This window comes from Emydura macquarii, unplaced genomic scaffold (assembly GCF_026122565.2).
Source record: "Emydura macquarii macquarii isolate MOO-44397 ecotype Brisbane River unplaced genomic scaffold, CSIRO-AGI_Emac_v2 contig_18, whole genome shotgun sequence".
Lineage (NCBI taxonomy): Eukaryota > Metazoa > Chordata > Testudines > Chelidae > Emydura > Emydura macquarii.
Window position 1 is genome coordinate 9,619,533 of NW_027130155.1, and position 13,319 is coordinate 9,632,851.

General features: G+C 42.4%; 1 protein-coding gene across 1 annotated transcript in view; it reads left to right on the forward strand.

Annotated features, from left to right (window-relative positions):
• The first annotated feature begins 214 nt into the window (after nt 1-214).
• Nucleotides 215-13,319, forward strand: part of GK5 (glycerol kinase 5) — an 89,970-nt gene continuing 76,865 nt past the window's right edge. The window contains exons 1-3 of the mRNA XM_067540818.1: nt 215-640; nt 6,712-6,805; nt 8,130-8,205. Of these exons, the coding sequence (XP_067396919.1) occupies nt 389-640; nt 6,712-6,805; nt 8,130-8,205 (422 nt within the window). The 5' untranslated portion in view covers nt 215-388. The remainder of the gene's footprint in view (nt 641-6,711; nt 6,806-8,129; nt 8,206-13,319) is intronic.

Sequence of the window (13,319 nt, forward strand, 5' to 3'; positions counted from 1 at the left end):
CTGACCTTAGGGGCCACTTGTAGCCAACCGTTGCCACGTCGCGCAACAGATTTCAGCGGCAATCAAATCCACACACAGCAGACGAGCAACTAAGCAAGCCCAACATGGCGAATTTGAACAAACGTGTCCGGTTCAAAGGGGAAGGGGGCGGGGAGCCCTCAACAAACATGGCCGATTCCGCATTTCCTGTTCCGATTAGAAGCAGGCAGTCCGGAACCGGAAGTAGAAGGGAAGCGGGTAGTGACAAACCCCAAACAAGCGGCGCCGGCGCGGCTAAGCCCCAGCGAACCTAAAATCATCTGCTCGCGCGGGCGAGAACGAGAAGTGACTGGATGTGTCTGGCGGCGCGAGTGCGCGTATTATAAGCGGACTTGTAGGCCGGTCCGTGATGCGGAGACGCCTCCGGGGCCGGGCTGTAGTTCGCTCGCGGCGTGAACAGAGGCGGTTGAGTCAGCGGCTCAGCGCGAGCTCGCGCCCGCACCCAACCGCCAGTGGGGAGTGGGGGACGCTGCGCTGCCAGAAAGGGGTGGCGAGCGCCGACCTCGCTATGTACGTGATGGGGGTGGATGTGGGCAGCACGATGCTGCGCTGCCACGTCTACGACGAGGCGGCCGTAGTCAGAGGCTCCAGCAGTAAGAAGGTGAATGGAGGGAAGGGGGGAGGAAGCTGCTGCTGCGGGTACTGGATAGGGAAGGCGGAAGCTTAGCCCCACCCTTTGTCACACGCTGTGGGGGGGCCTCTCCCTCGCCCCCTTTTGGGCGCAGTGTAAACCACGCATTCCCCCCACCCCCGTCTGCTTCTCGGAGATGGGGCTTTGCTCCCGACCCTCCACTATCCCATCCGCGCGTGTGGGCACAGGGCCAGCCGCCGCAGCCCGTCCCTCCACACAGGCGCTGCCTCAGTCAGCCTCCCCCGAAAGGGGGGGGGGGGGGGTTCTCCTCGCCTTTCAGTGGAGGTGGCTCGTCCGTGCCTCGCACACATCTCATCTGCTCATTCCCACGGCTCACTTTACACGGCTCCCACTTTACATAACAAACCACATGCATATGAAACACAAACGTTGAGTAGTGTGTTATAAAGATAGAGCTTGCTGGGATTTGAGTCACTGGTTCCAGAGAGTTGATGTTTAAAGCCAGAGTCAAAGCAGCCTTTTTAAAATTAAACTTTTGAGCCCAACCAGAAAACTACTAGGCCATCCTTACCAAAATGTAATTTTGCTCCCTCTGCTTGTTAGCAAAAGTTACTTGTGCTCACTCAGTCACTTCCCCTATTCACTTTCTTTACTCAAGCCACTCTACTTATTTAACTACCCTGAATTCTGCTCCACAGACAAACCCACATCTGTGGATTGGTATAATTGGTTTCTAGTTCAATTTTTTTTTAAAGCTAGTGAGTGCTAGAATAAAGTTAAAATTCAAGTGAGGAAGGGAGAAACAAGGTGATTCTCAGAATTAACTATTTTTCACATGTTAGTTTAACTATCGGGGCTAGAAACAAGTGCTGTATGTTCACTGGAAAGCTGATCCATGGTCCAATTGGTTATCAAAATGTTTTTGGTATTGGTCGAAGATTGAGTATAGCAAGTCCTGGACTGCAAACTAGTATAATTTTCATCTCTTAAATACCTTCTGGATATTGTCACAACAAAATATGGGTAGAGAATGGCTGTAACCATGTTAGTTCTGGAGCAAGAGTGGACAAGGGTGATCCTACTATATCGTACCAGCAAATATACTGAAATAATTTTAATGATGAAAAGATTCTTTCTTGAGAAGATGGAAGAAAGGAGTATGCACTTGTTGTAGGGAGATAGATTAGGGGTTCAGCGCATTGGGTTGTGGTCTCAACTCTGCGGATTATTTTTTTTTTAAACTCAATTTAGGCAAGTTACCTAATACCTATCTCCCTCAGTGTAACTCTCTGCATTATGGGTATAATAATGCCTACATAGCAGTGGTGTTGCGCAGCTTAATTAATGTTGGGAAAGTGCTTTGACATCCTTTGATGGAAAAAGGTGATACATAACTGCAAAGTAGCATAATTAAATTATACTCTGAATTGGTGACTACTGTTTAATATTTTCTTCATAGAAATAGTGCAGATATTATATTGGGCCCAGGAGTGGCTCAAAGGTCAGTGTTAGACATACAAAATGCCTATTGTTTTCTTTGAACAGTCTTACACTTTGGTGTAAGCCTTTTCATATTTTTAGTTTATCCTACCAATAATATACCAATACTGATAGAATTAGTAGTGAGAAGAACTTCAAATGTGTTAAGTTCTAAAGAACCAGAAGAGGTAATGCTGTTTGTCCTTGATGAGAAAAATGTTAACTACCTTATTTAGACTAATATCTAAAGAAGTGATCCTTTGGAACCTAATAGTTAGTATTTCAATTTGTATAGACATTGGCTTTGCTATTTAATGTTCAGTTTAACTCTTTTTAAAGTTTTTTTTGCAGTTTTCTTTAATACAAAATTAATTAGTAACCACTAAAAAAAACCAACTTCTGTTAGAATTCTGCAGTCCAGATCAAGGTGGTGACTTGGTAGCTATTTTCTAATACAATTAAAACATCTGTGACCCATCATACATGAAGAAACAGTTAGGTGGTAATTCAGTTAAACAGTTTTCAGCATAAAAGCACTTTCATGTGTCTTGCAGTTGAAAAAAGTGTGCTAAAGTTTGTTTTTAATTTTGCATGATTATAATTCAGCAGCACTCTAGTGGATTGTCAGTTCCTGTTTTAAGGCCACATCTATGATACAAAAACAGCCTGGCTCTTTTTTTTTTCTTTTCTTTCCTTTTTTCTTTTTACAGCTGGATTCAGCAAACTCAGTGTAGAGGATGTACCAGTCATGATAGGTTGGTCACAACTATCTTCAAATGAGTTTTAAAAAATGTTTTAGACTACTCTTGATGGTACTAAATGAAGCAACTTTTTTTTAAAAAAACTTGTTTTAGTGTAGATGTGGCTGTCACAAGTTCTTAGTGGTTTTTTTTGGTATTCATACTCAATTGTGTACATGACAGAATTGCCACAGGGGTTGGTAAAATGGGCTGGTTTGACACAGCACTCAACATGGAATGCCGAGCTCAAAATGGTGTTTCTCATTTTGGCGCCCATTACAGGAAAAAATACTGTAGGGACATTTCTCACTTCTTGAACCATTTGTTCCTACTTAGTGTGGAGACTGTAGGAACCACTTTAGTATATGGCAGGTACCACACTTCTGAATTCAGTGATTGCAATCTGTATGTAGGAAACATAGAAGATGAGGGTTGGAAGGAATCTCAGGAGATCATCTAGTCCAACCCCCTGCTCAAAGCAGGACCAACCCCAACTAAATCATCCCAGCCAGGGCTTTGTCAAGCTGCACCTTAAAAACCCCTAAGGATGGAGATTCCACCACCATCCTCTACCAGGAAGCTCCGGGCAATCTTTTAAACCTATGCAAACCTTTAGAAAAGGTTCAAAATGCAAAACTGACATAAGACTCAAGGTGACATAAGACTCATAAGAATGTAGGGTTTGGTTTGTCACTTCTATTTATTTCATATGGCATGGTTTTATCCTCCTGCCAAACAGCCTAGTTTAAAAAAAAAAAAAACCCAATAAGCAACTTGTTCTTAAGCCATGAACAGGTGGATCAAAATCAATGATTTAAATAATTTTTTTTTAAATTGGATTTAATTTAAATCAGATTTTTTAATTTAAATACATTTTTCTTTACAATTCTATGTTTGAATTTTTAATTGACAACCTGTTAACACTTAAATTTAGTATAATCTCTTAAAATAATTTAAATTGAATAAAAAACCTTAAGTGCACATGTTTGGTACTGAAGTTTGAGAGGCAAACTACTGAACTGGTGGAAGTCACTGGCTAAGCACCAGGAACCAGAGCTTGCAGAAGTGCTAAACAAGCTTTTGACAGCAGGAGCAACTTTTGCAGTGTCATGGGGCGTACTACTGACTGCTTGGGCACACCACGCACTGCTTGTGTCACCTCCTGCTGGTTGCTCTGGGGATTAGTTTATTGAGTCAACACCATCTTCCGCAATTTGCACACTATCATTCCAACTTTCTGCCCAGCCTGCAGTCCCTATCCCCGTATCAGGATCCGCAGCGTCCTCTCTGTGAATCAGCCCTCTGTCTAGGTCACTCAAAGTCCCCCTTCTGGGATATAGTGCCTCAGCAGTCCTAGGTAGTCTTCTCATTCAGTGCCTCATTTCCATTCCTCCAGTGGCTAGTAGGGGAACCTGGACCTGCCCTCTTCTCTAGATTCCAGCCCAGGGACTCTCTGCTCAGCAGTCCAGGCTTTTTCTCTCTACTGTTGCTGCTCTTTCCCTGGGCTGCTTCCTATCACTTGTTCCCCTTCTCATTCTTGGTCTATCAGTTCCCAAAGCCTCCTTTCTCTTCCTAGGGAGTGACTGCATCCAAACCACTATGCAATCTCCAAATACGCCTCACCTTCTGCTGGGAGTGTCTACCCTTTTGAAGCAGCCCTCACTGCTTCTAATTTCCTGTCTTTATATGTCCTGCCCAGCTCATCCCTCCACAGGTGGGCTCACTCAGGGGATTCCTCTCAGCTGTGGCCTGTGGGTTAATTAGTCTCTTCCTTGGCCCTCATTAACTCTAGTGACAAGTGGAAGCAGGGGGACACCCCATCATAGGCAGATATCCAAACAGTTTTAAAATGTTCTTTGTGTACATTTTAAATGAATTCCAATTCTATCCAAATACTGCTTAACACAAATCACACTGAAAATATTAATCTTCATCTGGTAAACTAGAGGTTGCACACTTTGTAGTCTCATGCCAAGCTCATTGCATACATACACCAAGGCTTCTTGCATTCCTCCATTTCATCCCCCAAGTTCCCTGTGTACCAGTTTTTTATTGCCCTCTAATTCAGGGACTTTTTGCGTCTCCTCCCATCCCATTGCTTATTACAGAGGCTTTGTTTGTATCCACTTCTTCCATGCCAATAGCTGTGTGCCCATATGTCCCCCAATCCCATTTGCTCTCATACCCCCCCTTTTTCCTCTTCTGCCCCATTCTAGGGTCCTCCATTCTCCCTCCACTAGGGGTTCTGTATAATTCCCCTTTCCCTCCAGTCCCAGGGGATCTGTGTGCACCCCTTTCCACCCCATGCCAGGGGGTCATTCTAGGGTCCCTCATTCTGTCCCCCATGCCAGGGGCTCTATGTGTCCTCACTTCCCACTCACCCCACATCCCAGGCTTCCCCATGCTTCCCCCACCTTCCATTGCTCAGTGTGCCTCTTTACCCCCATCATCATTATTTCTCCTCTTTCATTCTGGAAGATAAGTCATTCAGGCAGGAGTGGCCCTAGGCAGTTTGCTGGCCAGAGCAGAAAATATCTTCAGTGACCCCATAATGGTCAAGGGGATGGGGAATAAAATGGTCCAGCATCCCCTGGAAGTTGGCACACAGGGCAACTGCCCTGCTCTCCCGCCCTCCCTACCTTCCCCTCTTTGGAACCAGCCTGCATTCATGATGTAAATTTGTTAAACTCTGTTGGGAGGATGGTCTGAGTTGGAGGTATTGTTATGCTGGAAGGTGTTAATTGGTGTTAACCAGTTCTTTGATATATACCATCACAGAGGTGTTTGGAACGGTTAGATGGCAAGATCCATGTGTCCATCATTTTTTATTTTCCTCAAAATCAATAGGGTGTTTTGCCCATTGAGGCCTGGAACATTCCCTGAAATGTTGCAATTAATTGGATATGGTGTTCAAAATTCACCATGTTACAGACAAACAAATGCCATCAAGTTGAGTATAAGGCCTTGCAAGTTTGGTCATTCGCCATTTTCTAACACAAGAAAGGTAAAAGAAAAATTTAGAATCTGAATAAATGTATGTTAAGTTATGTAATTTAAATAAATGTGTACTGATATAGTGTATCCTCCTGGTTAGCAAATTGAAGTACCAAATTATACCAACAAATAAAAGTAAACCTTTCTTTAAGAAAATAATTTAAAAATACAACTACCAAACAAGATTAAAATAACTTATTTTAATTAAAATTTCCTGCCTGTTGGCTGAAATCAGTCTAAAATGTGGAACTTTATTATTTGCAGGGGAAAAATAGAAGATCCAAGATAATATAATCTAGAACAAAATACAAAGCATGTTTTATCTACTTTTCCTAATTTTATATGGGAGTTGTGAAGTAGTAGCATCATTGTGATAAATAAAATAAATGAGCAAACGTTAAGAAATAAAAAATCTCTTTTAATATATTTGGCTTTTTTAAAACATAATATTAAACTTCCAGCAAATATAAATTTCTGATTAAAGACTATAACTAACATCTTTTCTATTCCTTTCTCCTTCTCAGTTTTCTGAGCAGAATTTCCTTTCTGCTGGAGTGCAACAAAAACTATAATTCTTTCTGTTGTGAAAACAATACATTTGGACAGGATTTTCTCCTGCCTAGCAAGAAAGCTAAGAGATCCTACTTGTTCCACTTCAGCAAGCAGGAAGGCTGGTTAAAGCTTTGGGGATGAGCCCTTCTGTATTATGGGCATGTAAAGGTGCGAGATCCATCTCTAGTATTCCTGTAGTACATCAGTGGAGTTACAGTAGGGATGTATATTGTGTCCCTATTGTGTGTACTGCAGGAGTCTTGACAATTATAGTATTGTTACTGTTCATAGTAATACTATGCTTCTTGGAAACAGGTAGAAACACTTCATCCTCATGTTGGCTGGTTTGAATTAGATCCTGAAGTTCTGTGGAATCAGTTCACGGATGTAATAAAAGAGGCAGTACAAGGTAATCGTTCGTGAAATCAAAGAATAATAGCTAATGTTAACTAAAACCATTTCATCCATTGGTAATTTTTGTACTTATGCAACATATCATCTCCTGAAAACATCTTAATGTTGCTGATTAGGAAACTACAAAAATACCGTAAGAACTATCTAAAGACCTAATCCTGTAAACACTTAAGCATCTAAATAACTTCATGCATGAACATTTACACATGAGCATGTGTTTACAGGATTGGGCCCTTTTAAAGTAATTTTTAATGAAGCTTTCATTAATAATTTATCAGAGAGAGACAAGTATCTCCAAATTAGTACTAATTTTGTTTGACACTATCAGTTTAAATGGGGTTTCTTAACATATCCTTTGGGTGAAATTCAGCCTTTGGACATCTGGCATGCAAGTCACATTGAAATCAACCAGAGCTCCATTGAAAGTATGTGAAGACAAAATTTAGTCCTTAAACATTTGTATATATTAGGACGTAATTTCTGGAACACTAATTTTGAACTTAAACTCTGTTATCATGCAAACAGCATCATAGCAAAACCAGTAATTCACTGAGCAGATCCCAAAGTCTACAATTAAATTTAATGTTTTTAAATGTAAAGGGACACTGTCAACTTAAAAATTATATGTAGTAAACAAAGACATTTCTTACATTACTAATACTGTAATTAAAATTCAGTTTGCATGTTGCTAATCATGCTTTCTGTTCACTTTCTATGTTTTAATTGTTTTTTCTCAGCATAAATAATGAAAATTGGTGAAGTCAGTTGCACATTCAGGTTATTAAAGTTACAGCATTTGGGTTTAAACTCTGCAAGGAAAAGTTTGTTTAAAACAGCTGTTTTCATAGGAATTTAGAAAAGAAAATTGTGGAGATATTTCTATTTATAGTAAGTTTTATAAAAGCATTCATTTACAAAATATAAATTTTAGACCATATTTAGTATGAGTTTGCTTTTAATTCTAGAACTATTTATTTAAAGAGTTCTGCCTTATTGAGTTTGAGTGATTATATGAAGTTCCTATCTGTAACTCAAAGATCACTAATTATTATTTTTTTCTTAATTTGTGAACTCCGTGGGGCAGAAGTTGCTTTTGTAAAATACAGGATTATGTGTCCATATATTTTGGAACAAATTAGTCTAGCTCTGTTGATCCGTGCTGAGTACTTGGTTATTTCAGCAATCATGTCACTTGTTTAGCTGTTCAATGAGTAAAAATCAGTATTTAAGAAATTTGTTGAATAATTTCCAAACTTTGTCATGTTGTAATTTTAGCATAAAGTGATTTCTCAACTTTTAAAATACATTTTTACTTTTAGCTGCAGGACTACAAATGAATCAAATTGCTGGTCTTGGCATCTCAACACAGAGAGCAACCTTCATTACATGGAATAAGTATGTACAATGTGTGTAGGTTAAAATGAACATGTTGCAAAAGTGAATTGATTTGCACTATAAATTTAAGCGCATTGCAAAACACACACAAAAAAAAACCCTGAAGAGCTTACAATCTAACTTTACATTGGCACAAAGAGTGAAGGTAAACTATAGTAGAAATGGAGGTCAGGAAAGGAAGTACAAAAGTTACAGCAATAAAATCACACAATTACTCAGGCTGTGGCTATACTAGAGAGCTTACAGTGGTGCAGTTGCATCCGTGCAGCTCTGCTACTGTAAGCTCTCCAGTGTAGTTGCTCTAAACTGATGGGAGAGAACTCTCCCATTGACTTAATTAATCCACCCCCAATGAGCAGTGGTAGCTATGTCAGCAGGAGAAGCTCTGTGCCGCTGTAAGCTCTCTAGTGTAAACATGGCCTAAGAGAACAGTGTATGTGAATGAACTATGGATGCATCAATTATGTCATGAAGAGACAAGTGTATGAGGTGTGAACTTCTTTCATTGTGGAAAACAGAACAGGAAAACTCCTTTGGTGAGGGGGTAACTCCTTAACAAAAAAACAAAACAAAAAACTATTGCTGCAAAATCCAGACATAGATATTGCCATGGGAGATATTCATGGTAAAAGTTTGGAAACTGAGTCATACGTCCACACAATTTAGATTTAATCAATTTTTACCTTTATTTATGCCATTTTAGACAGAATTATTGTCACTTATAGTGTCTAGACATACATTTATGCCAGACAAATAGCAACTAACAAGAGAGAATTAGTAAATAGGCCCAAGTTACCACATTCTTGGGGCACTGGGAGGCTCTTCCACTCCCCATGATAGTAGTCACCTTCACTGATCTCTTGGTCTGGTCCTTCAGTCCTGTTTTTCAGTTTCTATTCCATTGTTTCTCCAACTTGGGACCATGTTCACTTAAGTCTTTTATACAGTTCTGCATTACAGATGATTTAATCTTGATTCAATTAGCTTTTAGCACATTAACCTTTAGGATTTTAGGTAACCTGTAGGTTACTCATGCACAAGTTTCAGTTACTCAACTTCTGTATTTTTCCTGCTAGTTTTGCAGTTTTTGAGTGTGACATATCCAGGGTACAATCTAGACTCATGAGTAGCTGTGTCATCCCGCTCTCTAACCTGGGATGCTCTTTATAATGCTTTTTTACTGTAGCCTTCCATTTAGATTGCTCACAGCCTCCAGTATGCAAGTCACTCCCAGCTCTGTGTGTGTGTGTGTGTGCGCGTGCGTGTGCTGCAGCCAGTCAGCCACACCTTGGCTCTTACCATATTTAGTTATATTGCAGGGTGACTCCAAAATACCATCAGTTATAGATTTTCCCGCAGAAATGAATGGCCTGTACTGCCCAGCCCACTCCTGGACAATACAGATTATATAAAGTCCGTTAGTCCATTCATATAAATAATATTCACATAACTTGCCACCACAAATGGAGTTTCTCAGACACTTCCATTTAAATGCACTGGATTAAATAAAACAAGTTTATTAACTACAAAGAGAGATTTTAAGTGAGGCATAAAAGTGAGAAATGATTACAAGAAAAATAAAGATAAAACAAGTAGTGTCTAATTTAACAAACTCTTAAATTCAAAGCAAAGTTTTTCTCATATGTGATCCCAACAGTCTTACTGACCACATTTCTTAGATCAGGACCCCTTTGTGAGTTCAATGACTGTTTCCTTTGTCCCTTCTGGTGCAGTGAATAGATGGACAGAGAAGGAAAGTCACTCCCTGGTACAACATAGGGAAGGGAGAGATCCCCTACCATCAACTCTGGCTCTGGCCCTGTAGTGTCTGCTGAGTCCAGTACCTATAGGGTGATGTCATCAGCTGTTTCCATGCTGGCAGTATATCAGGCAGCAGCGGACCTCCTGCCTTTCTGTCCCAAGCTCTCCCTTGGCCCTCGATTTTGCCATGGCTGTGACATTTACAGTGCCACTGCCTGTACAGGCTGCTGAATCTCTGGGTCCATCAGCACTGAATCCTGACATTCCCATGCCACAGGCTGTAGAAGTGAGGCTGGTACTGGGCTCAGCACAAGGGACCTCTTTGGTATCAAGAAGCTCTTCAGCACCATTGCACTTCATGCAGCTAATGCTGCTGTGGAGATATTCCACCTTGGCGCTGTTGGCTAGTTGGCACGCTATTGACTTCGGTACCAGCCTTGTCTTTGTTGCAGGTGGTACCATTTCCATCGCTGGCACCGGTCCCTCCTTCATTTGGGATATGGATGAGTCGGACCGGTTGCTTGTATCCTCAGGGTTGGCTCCACCCTTATCCCTGAATCCTGAGACTCCTTGGTGTCCAGGTTGGTATCCTCCTCCTGCTCTCCATCACCCAATCAAGAGCTCTTTATGGAGCAACATGGGTACCAATATTGGCACTCATCTCGCAGTAGAAATGGTACTTACTGGCCACTAATGCCTTAACCCAATGTCCCGTGGCCTTCATGGAGTCAGCAAGGATGCTCCTCAGTCGCAGATGTTGCCCTCCTCCACTCACTGCAAGGCGAGATTGTTAGGCAGGTTGGTGGCTGAGGCCATTGACCCATTGCAAGCTAAAGCACCAGTTAACCTTCCTCTGGCAGAGTCTCCAGGATTGTCTCATCCACGTGTGCCACTTCAGAAGTGGGGGTCCAGCTTTTGAACAGTTAAGTGACTTCTAACCATCCTCGGATGATTCAGCATAGCCCAGCTCTTCCTCCCCTCCAGTGCCTGAGGACTACAAATCATACCAGGACCTTTTGTGGCCCATTGGCTGCTTCCCTGGGTATTCAGGTGGAATTCCTGCAGGAAGTTGCTGGATATGCTGCAGCCATCTGCCCCAGGAAGAGTGGCCCTTCCCATCAACAAAGTGCTTCTGGAGCTTGCAAAGGCTCTTTGGAGCATGGCGGCTTCGGTGTCACCTCCCACAAAGAGATTGGAGAAATGCTACTTTGTTACTGGTGTAGGGATTTGAGGGTTTTTACTCTCACTTAGCCCCTAATTCCCTGGTTGTAACTGCTGTTAACAGCAGGGCAGGTTTAAGTCCACTGCTAAGGACAAGGACTCCAAGAAGATGGATTTAAAAGAGTAGAAAAATCTGTATCTCCTCTTCCCTGCAAATGTAGATTGCCAACCCAGTGGGCATTGCTGTCCAAGAATGACTTTGTAAATTCATCAGCAATGTCTAAATTTGCAGACCAGGTGCCTCAAATCAGGAAGGAATTTCAGGAGTTTATCGCAGAGGGCTGCTTGGTGGCCAAGACATCCCTACAGTCCATGCTAGACATCACAGGTGCCTTGGTATTGACCATGATAAGAGTGTCCTGGCTGCAGAATTCGGGCATGGCTCCTGACGTGCAGCAGGCAATAGAGGACTTGCCCTTCAATGGTCAGTTGCTTTTTTCAGACAAAACAGACATAATTTAGCATTCCCTAAAGGATTCTAGGGCAATCCTATGTTCCTGGGGTGTATATACACTGGCAGTGCAGAGGCTCCATTACGGTGGACAATAGCAGCAGCAACAGTACCACCCACAATGCCCCCTTAGGCAGTCTTTCTTCCAGAAAGAGGCTTAGGTCCCTACATCCCAGAGACAGAGGCATTCAGTTCCTGGGTTTGACCAATCCATACCGCTGCGCCGCCGCCGCCACCCCCCTTCCCCTGCGCACGCACCCTCTAAGTGCCCATTTTGACTCAATCCAGAGCAGTAGTCCAGTCATGACTTCTATTACCTCGTCCCTTCCCCTAGATCAGGGACAAGCTAGCTTGTTTTCTTAATGTTTGGGATTCGATTTACTACCAACAGCTAGGTCCTAAGCACTGTCAGAGCAGGCTATACGATCCAGTTCCTCTTCACATCTTTTCCCCACCCTTCCTACCCATCCCTCTTCAGGGACCCCTCTCATGAGATACTGTTCCTCTTCTGGCTTTGGAAGCAGTGAAGGAGATTCCTGTGGAGCACTGGGGTCAAGGTTTTTATTCCCTATATATTTTGTTTCCCAGATCCAAAGGAGGGATAAGACCTATTCTCAATTTCCACAGTCTCAACAAACAAACGAATGATCACACTATCAACTGACCTTCCCATGTTCACTCAGAATGTCTGCTTTGCTGCTCTGGATCTTCATGATACTTATTTCCATGTGGCAATTCTCCCGAGCTACAGACAGTTTCTTCAGTTCATCATGGCAAACCACCATTTTCAGTACACGGTCCTTCCTTTTAGTCTGTCTTCTGCCCTCATGGGTTTTTACCAAATATATAGTCATGGTGATGGTATATCTCAGGGATATCTGGATGACGGACTACTAAGTGGTAGGTCCAGAGAAGAAGTCCTTTGTCATGTCACTGTTCTTACTTGACCACCTAGGTCTCATCCTAAACACTGGAAAATCAAAGTCAAAGTTGGTTCCCACTCAGAAAATTGAGTTCATTGGGGCCCTAATAGACTCTGTGTGTTCAAGAGTGTTTTTGCCGACTAACTGTTCCAGACAATTTGTTGCCTTTGTCTCAGTCTCAATCTTCTATGTCAGATCGCATGTGCCTGTGTCTCTTAGGCCATATGTCCGCATGCACACAGGTGGTTCAGTTTGCAAGGTTGCTCCTTCACTCTCTTCAAATGCAGCTTATGATGGTTTACTGTCTGATCCTTCAACTGTTGGACAGGTTGGTCTGCTTCCCTCTGTTAATCCTGGACTTCTTGCTTCTGGCCATTTACCTGGGCAAAATGAAATGCTTTGTGGCTTTGCCTCATCTCTTTGTGTCGTATGCAGACTGTATGAAAGGACAGGCAGTTTCCTCACAGATGATCTCTAAGTGGATAACTTCCTGCATCAAGATTGCATACAGAACAGGGTGCAAGCTCATTCTCTGAGGGTATGTCTACACTGCGGAGTGAAGTTGGTTTAATTTAAATCGACCTTCACCCGCTGAGCTGCAGAATTCGGAGGAGCGTGATCACACCATGCTCATTGCATCAGGGGGTTGCGTCCCTGCCATCAGTGCTTACATCGACAGTCAAAGCAGTGCATCATGGGTAGCTATCCCCAGTGCAACTACCCTCAGGGGTGTTTGGAAGGTTTTTGTCCTCCCGTGA